Here is a 13,412-nt window from a genome sequence, read left to right on the forward strand (position 1 = left end):
GTCGTAGCAAATGACGTAGCTGAAGGGTAGGCTAAACTATCGTCTCGGTAAATGAGAACGTAATTTGTCAGTGAACCATTGCTAGCAAAGTCGGCTGTACAACCGGGGCGAGTGCTAGAAAGTCTCTCTAGACCTGCCGTGTGGCGGCGCTCGGTCTGCGATCACTGATAGTGGCGACACGCGGGTCCGACGTATACTACCGGACCGTGGCCGATTTAAAGGCTACCACCTAGCAAGTGTGGTGTCTGGCGGTGACACCACAGTATTTAGTATTACAAGTGCACTGGGAACATTTTCTGGCGCTCTTCTTCTTCCTCGTCTTCTTCGTCCTTCACTTTCGACCGCTTTACGAATCTAATTTCTTACAGAATCAGTAATGTCGTTCTCATCTGTGGCCTCAGTTAATCAGTTCTGCGTTGTAAATGATTATGAGGCCTTGAATGAGCAATTTGTATGATACTCATGTTTGTGAACCGTTCATGGTTCGCCAGAACAAATTGTTGCTGCTTCGACGTTGGTAGCGCTTTTACGGTATGCCATGTGTCAGATGACAAACTTAGAATAAGGTCTGCACGTCTACAGATTCTGGTTATAGGTTGCGATAGCGTGTGGCGGCGGCAGCGGCTTCATCTAGGGTATCCTGGTCTCACTGGCCGGGGACTCAAGTTCCACTGACTGATTCCTGCAAATAATCAATACTGAGACGATGCCAATACAACAACAGACTAGCAGAGCACTATCTGTATACAAGACATTAAAGGTCACAGTTTTTCAAACCGACACTACCTCAACAAATGGGTCCCAACTTTTGTTTCCTTTTTACGGGTCGACTACCGTAATTTATCAGCACTGAGAAGACTAAGTTTTCAACAATCAGCGACTTCTGGTTGCATAATTATACATAGTTATAAATTCATTTTAAGTTAAGTAACAACGATGCTGCCTTTAAAAATAGAGAAGACGTTGCTATTACTATCACTGTTACTACTGCTAATACTAACATCATCACCATGGGTATTACTACTATTACACCCTAAACGTTTCTTAATGACTGACGTTGGTATGTAGTATGCATTACGTTTGAATACTGAACGGTTGTTAGTCAAATAGTCATAAAAGAACACTCAGGAAACTTATCCTGGAGGAAAAAGTCACAGCTCTCTCTAGTCAATAAACACATTTATAATCAAACCAGACGAACAAGTGCAATGCTCGTTACCTTCACTGAATAATATGTGAATGATCGGTGAGTTTGGTGACTGCGCAACGGTAACCCCGTCACAGTGAGAACAACAAGTTTAGATGTGCACCAGGTTACATTACATTTATTATTAGTGGGTCGTCTAACCGTAGAAACGGTGCAGAACAATTTAATGCATGTATGAATCTAAGTCACGACTGGCATTAACAAATATTTACTTGCGCTAATGAATGATATAAATCACAACAAAATTACCAGAGAACGAGGTTCCCTAAACTTAAATCAAATAAGAAAATGACGCTAACACTATGAGGAAGTGCTAAAAAGTATGAGACTTGTGTGGAGAAAGCGAGACAAAATCTGCTTATTTGGGAAGCTCGCGAAATCAAAGTTAACGATACAACAAGAAATCACAAATTACAAGCAAACCAAGCAACAGACGTTGCATTGAAAGCAAGCAAGTAATGAACTGCTTAGAATATTGATGATGCTACTGCGACTGCGAAACTTACATTTCCCCAAGAACAGCTCGAGTGCGCCGGCCAGCGCCATATGGGAACCCGTAGAGAAAGTACCTAGCATGGCGGCACGGAGCTGAATATCCCAGAAGTCAGTTCAGCTGGTTCACCTTTTGAAAAATTCCGTATGGAGGAAACGACTCATTGCTGTTCTCATTGTGATGCAGAGCATATAGCTAATTTCATGAAAAAACAGGGGAATACAGTAGAAAGTTCCCATTGTTCACAGAAAAGATGCACATTAACAAGCAAAAGGTTGGTACTGGGCTGTAATAGTTTCTTCTCGATTGCTTAACTTCTTCGTGCCAAGCACTGTGGTTTGGTGAAAGCAACCGTTTTTCTCACTCTGGCCCTGTGGCAACTCGACATTTGATGTTCGTGCAGAAAAGGAAGAAATGTCAAACTCAATTATTGTCTCGGAGCGGCAGCGGCTGGATGGCACTCCCTGTCCTCAGCTAGGTCAAGCGCCGGCTCTGCTCACAAAAGCCTGAATCAGGCTCCAGCTTCACTTCTGTGAAAGCCGTCCCTCCCCTTGGGGAGGTTTGCCTCTGCTAATGAGATTCACTGACTGTTTTCTGTCTAGAACCGGATCCTGAGGCCACACCAAGAGTTCACCTTCCCAGCAGGAAAAACGTAAGGTCTTCCTCCCAAGCCAGCTTATCCAGTGCTTTCAACCAAATAACCACCAAGTAGTGGTAGAAAATGATACGGTATCACTTCCCGATATGTGACAGTAATGTCACATTCAACATAGGCTATGTCCACCTCTTATATAATTATTTCTACTATTATTATGATGCATAACCACAGAAAACTGTATATCTGTTCAACAGTTTTTTTTTTTTGCATCAGAGATTCCTCATAGTTACTCAGTGCTATACTCTGTGCCCAGTCTGTCGATTCACTGCCTGCTCTGTCTGTATTGCAGACGACGTTGTAAAGGACTCTGAATTCTTCACCAGTATCAATTTCGATAGCCTCGTTGTCTCCACACTTTTTTTCTATATCCCCTGGCTGCTGGAGATAGTTCTCTGGTCCTAGGGCACATTGTTATATCCAATGTCGATCGTCGCCTCATGACGACCCACGTCATCCCAGTCTCTTGGTTGCCATGGGTTCATAGACCTGTACTTCAATGGCGATGCTATTCCATTGGTAAAGAGGCAGTAGGTTGATTGAAATAATGTACCTCTCATCCCGCTTTGAATAATGCATCATCAATATTGTCGAGTATCTGCCAGGTTGTCTCATAGTGCAGAATCTCTCTAGAGTAACATATTACCGCCCAGCACTACCCACGTTCACATACAAATGTCATTCCCTGAAAGTGTGTTATGAAAATTCTTCTCATCCTCGGGCATATTCGTTTGTGTCTCTCCTTCTAATTCGGAGTAAATACGTGACATACAAATCATGGCCCTCAGAAAGCAGGTCAGCCCTCTTGACAGCTTCAGGTGTTGTAATTCAAGCGTTCATTTGAAGTTTGTGAATAAGTTAGGTTTGTCTTCATTTCCGGTGTCTTTCTAATGTTCCTGCCATAGGAGTATCTGGATTCCTATTTGGTGTCCATCTCTGGTGCTCATTATGGGCTCTTCTGTCTGGAAGGAAAGAAAGGAAGAAGGAGAGAAGAACAGAGCTTAACGTCCCGTCGACAGCGAGGTCATTAGAGACGGAGCGGAAGCTCGGATTACGAAACGATGGGGCAGGAAAATAGGCGGTGCCCTTTTTCAAAGGAACCACCCCGGCATTTGCCTGGAGCGTGCACTGTACCGGAATTGCCCTCTATAACTTCACGTAACTAACCCTGTTGTTAGCAGACACAACCCATTCCCAACAAGAGAAGAATTTTTTTTAAAATAGTCTTACGAATTGTGATCTATAATGTGAAGGAACGCAGTGGTAACACTCTCGCTACACACAATTTAAAGTTCTATGGAATTGCAGTGGAGCATACAAATTGCAGCTATTTGCGTGGATTGTTATCGATATGGTTTTTAACTACCTTTTTGTTATGTGTTATTATCTTACGGTCAATACCAGTGACTTTTAATAGGTTGTTCCTCCCACATTGACGTCAACACACTAATGAAAAAATGCAATTGCGCGCCGTACACTGTAATACCAAAGATTAAATACCATAAACTGATCGAAATTAATCTGAAACTTTTTGTCTAAACACGTATGTAAGAGGTAGCGCTCTATAGCTGTTTCCATAACAGAAAAAAACTTAATTTTTTTAATCGTAACCTTATAGAGTAGCCAAAAATCTCTGCCAGCAATACACACGTCAGACCGCTCTTTAATGTAAGTCATATTCACTTTCCTTTTGAGCTTTTGGTAAAATCACAGTAAAAGTTGATATATTTTGCTACCCTCTTCCTTACGCGTAATACCGTCACCAAAAATCCAAAATGCTTTAAATGTGCGTATTTGGACAGATACAGCCAGCGATCTGTTTTGTTGCTACGGCATCGCACGTCAATAATGTAAACACTGTCTCTGTCTTTACATTAGGAATCTACGTTCGGGAATCAGTCCTTCGTATTTACTGTACTTTCAAATAGATAACTCAATATAGCATCCTTTTAAACACAAACTATACTCCTAATTGTTTTATTATGATTTTCTCAATTAAATGATCTTAAAGTGAAAATTCTTTAGCTGATAAAGACTTCGGATTACCTGTCTTGCGTTCATTTGTCCCCAACGAATCTCTGAATTTGACAGCTCTCTTCTACTGGTTAATATTCCACATTTTAAGATCTCATTTGTTTCTGTCATAAGGAATGATTTCTCGCAAATAGCAATTATTTAGTAACTTGGGGATAAATAAGAATGGGGGCCTAGGTTTTGACTTTTCAACAAAATATTAGTTTATATCCTTCTCTTTACTAACTACGTACAGAGACAAACGCCAGCGAGTGATCGAGTGACAAATAAAACGAAATCCCCACTCTAAACTGAATGAAGTAATAAAAAAACAATACCACAAATTTTAACTCAATTGAAAACACAAATTGCAAAATTCTCAGCCCTTTCAGGTGTTAGCTATTACTGATACCACTCACAAAACGACAATGAAAATGTGTTGCTCGTCATTATTAACTACAGGAATAATGGTTTCAGAGGAATTCCGCTTAAATATGGTGCCACTAGGGTATTGATCAACACGAAACGTTACTATCGCAGCTCTGAGTGCGGTGAACTTTATCAAATTTAAATGGAAATCTTCGTCAAATTTTACAATTAATCACAGCACCCACATTATAGGCGTGCTACAGATACACCATAGCCGGAAACCCGACTCGAATAGCTTCAGTCCCATCGCTGAAAACAAACAATACTCTTTCGATTCACGGTTCACGGTCCTCAAAAAGCTCGTAGCCACGTTACAAGTACAAAACTTAAACCCACACTCTGCTAAATGAAGAATGCGACACTGCAATAATTCTTCAAAATAAATCGGGGAGCAAAATAAAATAAAATTATTTCCAGCCCATACCCGTTACTGTAATCTATCTCCAAGATACAGACACTCTCAGTCATACGTTTAAAATTGTGGAAGCCCTCTACACACACACTTAGCTCCTCTTAAGTGTTTATCACTGCTCCTCGATAGTAACAGCCTTTCCTTGGGTATAAAACCATAGCTGAACCATTTAGTTGACAAATGTACGGCGCCACCATTATATCTTAACAGTTATTAGTGAGCAATAAGTAGCCGTCGGTAGTTCTTCTAGAGGCTAGCTGGTGCACGTTGGTCCTGGCTGTAGTACTCTGTGGTTACCTCTGGGCTGACGGATGATCTTTGCTGCCACATCCTGAACGTGCTGTACAATGTACTCCACTATCTGCACAAATACATAAGACATACATTACATACAGAAAGTTAGAAATTTTTACATGTTCCTTTTCCGTCCCAGCACAAACTATCTAGGGAAATAATTGAAAACATAGATATTGTTGGCCGCACGGGCGTTTGAACCGTCGTCCTCAGTAATACGGGTTCAGTATGCTACCCACTGCACCAGCCTACTCGGTTCTTCCGTCTGGGTCACCTTGTGTGTGCATTCCGTTTCCTTGCAATTGGGCGACTATTTACGTTTTTCATTAATTTATTTTCATTTATTTATTTAACCTGATCTGATTAGGGACCAAGTTTTCACACAGCCAATACCTTTTTACATCACAGTTGTCTAAGAAATAACTTTAATATTACAAATTATATTAAAATGATTTGAGTTCCTATAGTGACAACGTAAGTAATAAAGTTAACACTGGCAATGCTTGTACTAACTGCTGCTGCTGTCATTAATAGTGATGATAATAATAACAATGTAAATAAAACAATAATAATAGCGGCAGATATAAAAAGAGTTTATAGATGTACAAAGTAAATATTTTATGATATAACTAGTTTTGTACAGAAGAATGCTGAAGATTAGATGGGTAGATCACATAACTAATGAGGAGGTATTGAATAGAATTGGAGAGAAGAGAAATTTGTGGTACAACTTGACTAGAAGAAGGGATCGGTTGATAGTGCATATTCTGAGACATCAAGGGATCACCAGTTTAGTATTTGAGGGCAGCGTGGAGGGTAAAAGTCGTAGAGGGAGACCAAGAGATGAATACACTAAACAGATTCAGAAGGATGTAGGTTGCAGTAGGTACTGGGAGATGAAGAAGCTTGCACAGGATAGAATAGCATGGAGTGCTGCATCAAACCAGTCTCTGGACTGAAAACCACAACAACAACAACAAAAACAACACAACTAGTTTTGGGGGAAGGAAATTTAAGGAGACTGCACCAGCTAAGAATACGGGGAAATAAGGAAGATTAGAATGGAAAGAAGGCTGTATAAGAGTTAGGAATGCGTACAGGCACAATATCAATCATTATTATTGCTTTACTAGATATGACATTAACTGTCTTCTTAAGCTGGAGATGTCATTCAGTTCTCTAATATACTGCAGAGTCGGGTTTCTGCAACTGAGAACGACTTAGAGAAAGTGGCTGAACGACGGAATGGACAGAAATGATTGTGATCAGATGGAAATGGTTGTTTTTGCCATGATGTTGAGACAAGAGCGTTAAGGTCGAGAAGGGATATGGGGGACAGTGTACGTTGACAAGACAGTAAAGAATACAGAGCGTATGGAAATCTTTGCATGTGTCTGGACGCAGTCAGGATAGCAGTGTATATGATGTTGAAACGTGATCAAAGCATCTAACATCACAGCTGCAATGAACACAGGTATTCATAACCAGTTCCAGGCGCCATGAGCTTTCCTGAGAAAGACCTTGCATGATAACACCACTGTAATCAATAATTGGAAGTATAAGTGTTTTTACAATTATTTTAGGTCATGAGAGTAGAACTTTTTATATTTTTGTAGGCATGGAGAGATTCTGATGACTTCTTGTTCTTTGCAATTACATGCTCATTACAATTTAGATTTTCATCTATTGTTACTCCTAGACTCTTCGCTGAAGGAGAGAAGTTGATATTTGTCCCATTTAGGCTCAAAGATGGTTCGTGTTAATGATCCTAGAATGACCAACCACTAGCACTTTGGTTTTGTATGGATTGAGATTTATCCCTATATCCTGCAAACATTTTCGTAGTTCATACGGATTAGTACTGAGATTGTCGATAGCTGGTGTTGGACTTAGATACAAATGGAGGTCATCGGCATAAATCCGATATTGCAGTTGGACAAAACTGATGACTCATCATTGAAATGCAATGAAAAGAGTATAGGACCTAATACTGAACCCTGGAGAACGCCTGATACTACAGAAATGACGCATTGCTAGCGAGACATCAGCTATGAGCGAAACCATTGCACTGCGCTTGGCGAGAAACGTTGGATGATAAGTTTTGCAAGTAACATGTCAAATTAGACGATTCAAAGGTTTTGCTGGAGTCTATGCACATGATAGTCGCATTTAGTGCATCCATGGCAAACCTTCAGATCACCTGTTACCTTTGTTAAGGTAGAAGTTGTGCTACTATGTTCACAGAAACCTAATTGGTCTCCATCTAGTAGATTGTTTGTGGTTAGGTAGTTTGTTAGCTGGTCGTGGATATATATTCTAAGCCCTTGGAAAGTGGAGGAAGAATGTAAACAGGTCGGTAATCAGAGGGTACTGTGGCCAGGTCCTTTCTAGGTAGTGGCTTAACTAGTTCTTGTTTCCAAGCCTCAGGGCAAACATTTGTGGGTAAAGAGTGGCTGAAGATATCTATTATTGTGGTGCTGTCCCACTCATGTACACACCTGAATTATTTCACACATTAAAGTGGCTGTCCGCGTTTAGAAGCATGTTATACTAGCTGTAGTCTAGGTGTCCACGCCACAAAGCCGTCCACATTTCCAAAATTTAAAATAGTAATAGAAACATTGGTTTAGTGCTGTGGTGCGCCCCTCATTACGATCGAAAAAGACAACGTGATTATTTTGTACGAGCTTATTCTGGTGAATTTTCCCGCGTACAGCTCATATAAATTATCTGTGAATACACCAGAATCAATGATGTCAGTTTTCAAATTTATTGAGACTGTGGGGCGCACCCAGAAGAAGAGAATCATATGAATTAAGTGAATATTCACCTCTCAGACCCCACAACCCTCGCATGAAATTCCCAGTGGCGCCAGGTGACCTTCAGTTTACAAAATGACTAATATTTTTAGAAAAATGTGTAATGGAATTTTGCAAGTCTCAAGTGACATCGATTTCGCAGAAAGCCGTTTTCTTCCATACCTAATGTCGTAAAAACCAGGATGCACAAAGTTATTTACTTCCTGTCATCAGATGCGGATCCTTGAGATCTATTAAATACAAAATATCTTAAGATTCACAGCATCTGACAGACTGATTACTAACTCGTGGCCTCATATCAAGATCAAGCGCGCACTATAGAGAGAAACACTGTATTGAAACTAATGTAGCAATTAGGTTATGAAGATTTTATAAAGAACTTCAGTAGTATGAAGTGTAGGTGCTTTCCAGTTAGCCAATAAGAATATCTGAAATTTTCATTTGAGGCCGACAGTTTGGAAAATTATTGTATTAAATATAAGTTGCTCGATGTTTACATTCCTTTTGGTACCTTGACCAACATACGTGTTTAATTGTATTGGCAATATGTGTTTTTATCTAAATATCATTTTTAAGTGGACATGAATTTCAGATTTTCGTTCATTTTCCATGACTTGTTCACTAATGGGAAAAATCCCAACACCAAGGAGTTGTGGGACATAAACTAAAGTTGGTGGGCATGTTTCTAAAACTGAAAAATGATGTCTGTTCAGATTTCGCGCCACTTGCATGAGAGTGGCGGTGTGGCTGCAAGTCAAATTTCCTTTAAATACATCTGTAACGGTCGTGAGCGTTAGTTACCTTTGAGATTGGACGTGGTGAGTTCATGTTAATCAAGAATGCCTTTAAGGGGACAAAGACGACATTATTATACCTCACTCAGTTTGAATGAGCTCGTATAATAGAGCTACGAGAAACTGGATGTCCTTTCTATGGTATCGCAGAAAGACTTAGCAGGAATGTAGCCACTGTACCTTATCCCTGGCAGTGGTGGTCACGGGAATGAGCGGCCTTAAGAAGACAGTGCTCTGGACGGTCACGTGGCACTACCGAGAGGGAAAACCATCGACTTCGGCGTGTGGCTCTGACACATTGTACTGCATATGCAGCAGCAATTTGAGCCGCATTTGGCACCACAGTGACACAACGAACTATTACAAATCGGTTACTTCTTGGACAGCTTCGAGCCAGACGCCCTGCAACGTGCATTCCATTACCCCAAACCACCGCCACTTGCAATTGCAATGGTGTCAGAGGGAGCTCGTTGGAGGGCAGGGTGATCTGTTGTTTTTTCTCATGTTAGCTGGTTCTGCCTCGGTGCCAGTGATGGCCGTGTGTTGATTATAAAGAGACGAGTTGAGGGGCTGCAACCAACTTACCTACATGCCACACACACCAGACCCACACCTAAAGCTATGGTCTGGGATGCTGGGATGCGATTTCATTTGACAGTAGGTGTACTTTCATGGTTATCCCACGCACCCCGACTGCAAAACCGTGCGTCAATCTGGTCGTTAGATCTGTTGTGCTGTCATTCATGAACAGCATTCCAGGGGGTATTTTTCAACACGATAACGATGGCCCACATGCCACTATTGTAACACAAAATGATTTATATCTACATCTATGTCTGCATCTATATCCACTTGGTTGATCCGCGAATCAAACATTAGTGCCTGTCACAGAGTTCATCAAACCACCTTCTCATTAATTCTCCATTATTCCAATCTAGAAGAGCGTGCGGAAAAAAACGAACACTTATATCTTTCCGTGCGAGTTCTGATTTCCTTCATTTTATTATGATGATCATTTCTAACTATGTAGTACCGCGTCAAGAAAATATTTTTACCTTCGGAGGAGAAAGTTGGTGATTGAAGTTTCATGAGAAGATTCCGCCAGAACGAAAAAAGCCTTTGTTTTAATGATGTCCTCCCCACATCCTGCATCATAACAGTGATACACACTCCCCTATTCCGCTATAACACAAAACGTGCTACCCTTCTTTGTACTTTCTCGGCGTATTCAGTTAATCCTATCTGGTAAGGATTCCAATACCGCGCAGCAGTACTCCAAAAAAGGACGGATAAGCACAATGTAAGAAGTCACTTTAGCAGATAGGTTGCATTTTCCAACTGTTCTTCTTCACCAGAAAATTTTCTATGTGTTCTTTGCAATTTAAGTTTTTCGTTATTGTAATTCCTAGGTATTTAGTTGAATCAACGGCCTTTAGATTTGATTAATTTATCGTGTAATCTAAGTTTAATGGATTCCTTGTAGCATTCATGTGGATGACTTTACGCTTTTCATTATTTATATTGAATTGCCTGTTTTCGCATCACGCAGATATCTTATCTAAATCTTTTGCAATTGTTTTTTATCTTCTGATGGCATTAATAGACGATAAACGACAGCATCATCTGCAGACAACTTAAGACGGCTGTTCAGATCGTCGCCTAAATCGCTTAAATAGATAAGGAACAGCAGAGGGCCTATAACACTACCTTGGGTAACGCCAGAAATCACTTTTTTTTTACTCGATGACTTTCAGTCAACTACTACGAACTGTGACCTTCCTGACAGGAAATAACGAATCGAGATGAATACCTGAGACAATGTTCCATAAGCACACAATTTGATTATAAGCCGCTTGTGAGGCACAGTGTAAAAAGTCTCCTGGAAATCTGGAAAGTCCGACATGTTGCCTTGGCCTGCTTGATCACCAAATCTGCCTCCGATCAAGCATATATAGGACATAACTGGACGAATACTCCAGCGTCATCAACAGACATTAGTAACTGTCCATGTATTGAGCGGACAAGTGCGGCAGGCATGTGGCACCTGTACAACGTTTCCGTGCTTGCATTCAACATTCTGGAGCTTAGATCGGCTATTAGTGTAACAGCATTTCACATTTGCAGTAGATTATCTTGCATTTACATTAACATGTTCAATCACGAAATTTCATTACCCTACATTAATTATTTTTTGGTACTGCGATTCTTTTTCCGTGAATGTACTTGTTCAAAAAAATGGTTCAAATGGCTCTGAGCACTATGGGACTTAACATCTATGGTCATCAGTCCCCTAGAACTTAGAACTACTTAAACCTAACTAACCTAAGGACAGCACACAACACCCAGCCATCACGAGGCAGAGAAAATCCCTGACCCCGCCGGGAATCGAACCCGGGAGAATGTACTTGTTCCCAGCGATGTTAACGAATATAGCGAATACTTTAAAATTCCAATTCTTTTACATGTTTGTATCTCTTCAATTCATTAAGTGAGAAATTGTAAAGCAATATTTCTATAGTTATATAATAAACCTTAAATGCTGCATTATTGACTTTTAATTCGAAAATTGCTCTATAATGATATATTTTTTAGGATTAGTTATTGTAAAATTGACCCTGGTTTGGCCTCAGTACAGGATCAGCCTAGAGGTCCACAGATACTAAACCCAGGCCTGAACGTCATTGTGAGACAAACCTCTTAGCAAGTTAATTATTCTGGAGACATGCAGTAGTATAGTATTAGGCAGCACATTATTTTCATCCAGATCAACATAAAACTTATTTGACGCAGATTGACTGCACCTACTTCGTGTTGGCGCAGATACAACGTGGTGTTCCTGTGCGTGACGTACCTGGTGCCGGTGACGGCGATGGCGGTGTGCTACGGGCTGATGGGCAGGCAACTGTGGGGAGACCGCGCCATCGGCGAGAGCACCGACCGCCAGCAGGAAGCCGTCCGCTCCAAGAGGAAGGTACTCACCTCTACCGCTGTGCTTAAAAATGCCCTTGTTAGCATTTCCTAAGGTGAATACGGTTAAAATTTGAACTAGACAAGCATATCGGACAAAAAATTTCTCATCTCCAGTAGACATCTCGCTAATATTGTGTAACTGCCTCCAACTTTCATAATGGCTACAAATTTCTCCAGGTTTAACGTACGAGGAGCGTTTGAAAGGTCAGTGAAAAAATAAAACTACTTACGTGTTTGGTTTAACCCTTTTCTATTTTTCGACATAATCTCCTTTTAGACTTATACACTTCATCCAACGCTGTTCTAATTTGTTGATCCCTTCCGAATAATAGGAATTGTCAAAGTCTGCAAAATAGCTATTAGTTGCTGCAATCACCTCCTCGTTTAAATAAAATCTTTGTCCCGCCAACTATTTCTTCAAATTGGGGAACAAACAGTAGTCCGAGAGAGCCAAGACTGGAGAATAGGGGAGATGTGAAACGAGTTGGAATCCTATTTCCATTTCCATTTCCATTAATTTTGCGACCAAAACTGCTGAGGTGTGTGCTGGTGCACTGTCGTGATGGAAAAGGACTTTTTTGCGTTCCAATCGCCAGTGTTTTTCTTGCAGCTCTGTTTTCAAACGGTCCAATAACGATGAATAATACGCACCTATAATAGTTTTACCCTTTTCCAGATAGTCGATGAGGATTATCCCTTGCGAATCCCAAAAGACAGTCGCCATAACCTTTCCGGCGGAAGGAATGGTCTTCGCATTTTTTTAGTGCAGATCCTCCCTTGGTAACCCCTTGATTAGATTGTTCGTTCGTCTCAGGAGTATAGTAATCTATCCATGTTTCATACACAGTGAGGGATCGACGCTTAAAGTCCTGCGAATTCTTCCTGAACAGCTGAAAACCATCCTTGCAACACTTCACACGATTTCGTTTTTGGTCAAGCGTGAGTAATCGCGGAACCCATCCTGCGGATAGCTTTCTCATGCCCAAATGTTTGTGCAAAATATTATGTACCCGTTCATTCGAGATGCCCACAGCACTAGCAATTTGAAGCACATTAACTCTTCTCTTCTGTCATCCATCACCATATCATGGATTTTATCAATGATTTCAGGGTCGTAACCTCAACAGGGCGTCCAGAACCTTCAGCATCACTTGTACCCTTCTGGCCACACCGAAAATTTATGCCAATCACAAAAAAGACCAATTTGGCTGAAACTTGGTGTGCGTTCTTTACAAAGATGCTACTAACTAAACATGACCTTTGATACGTGTTGGAGGTGCCATCTCTCGGACTTTTCAAACACCCCTCGTATCTAGCTGAAGCACT

General features: G+C 40.8%; 1 protein-coding gene across 1 annotated transcript in view; it reads left to right on the forward strand.

The window, feature by feature from the left end:
- Positions 1 to 13,412, forward strand: part of LOC126471016 (tachykinin-like peptides receptor 86C) — a 139,778-nt gene that overhangs the window by 34,674 nt on the left and 91,692 nt on the right. Inside the window, exon 2 of the mRNA XM_050099076.1 lies at positions 11,937 to 12,087. Coding sequence (XP_049955033.1) covers positions 11,937 to 12,087 — 151 coding nt within the window. The remainder of the gene's footprint in view (positions 1 to 11,936; positions 12,088 to 13,412) is intronic.

Source organism: Schistocerca serialis, chromosome 3 (assembly GCF_023864345.2).
Source record: "Schistocerca serialis cubense isolate TAMUIC-IGC-003099 chromosome 3, iqSchSeri2.2, whole genome shotgun sequence".
In the NCBI taxonomy this organism is placed as follows: domain Eukaryota; kingdom Metazoa; phylum Arthropoda; class Insecta; order Orthoptera; family Acrididae; genus Schistocerca; species Schistocerca serialis.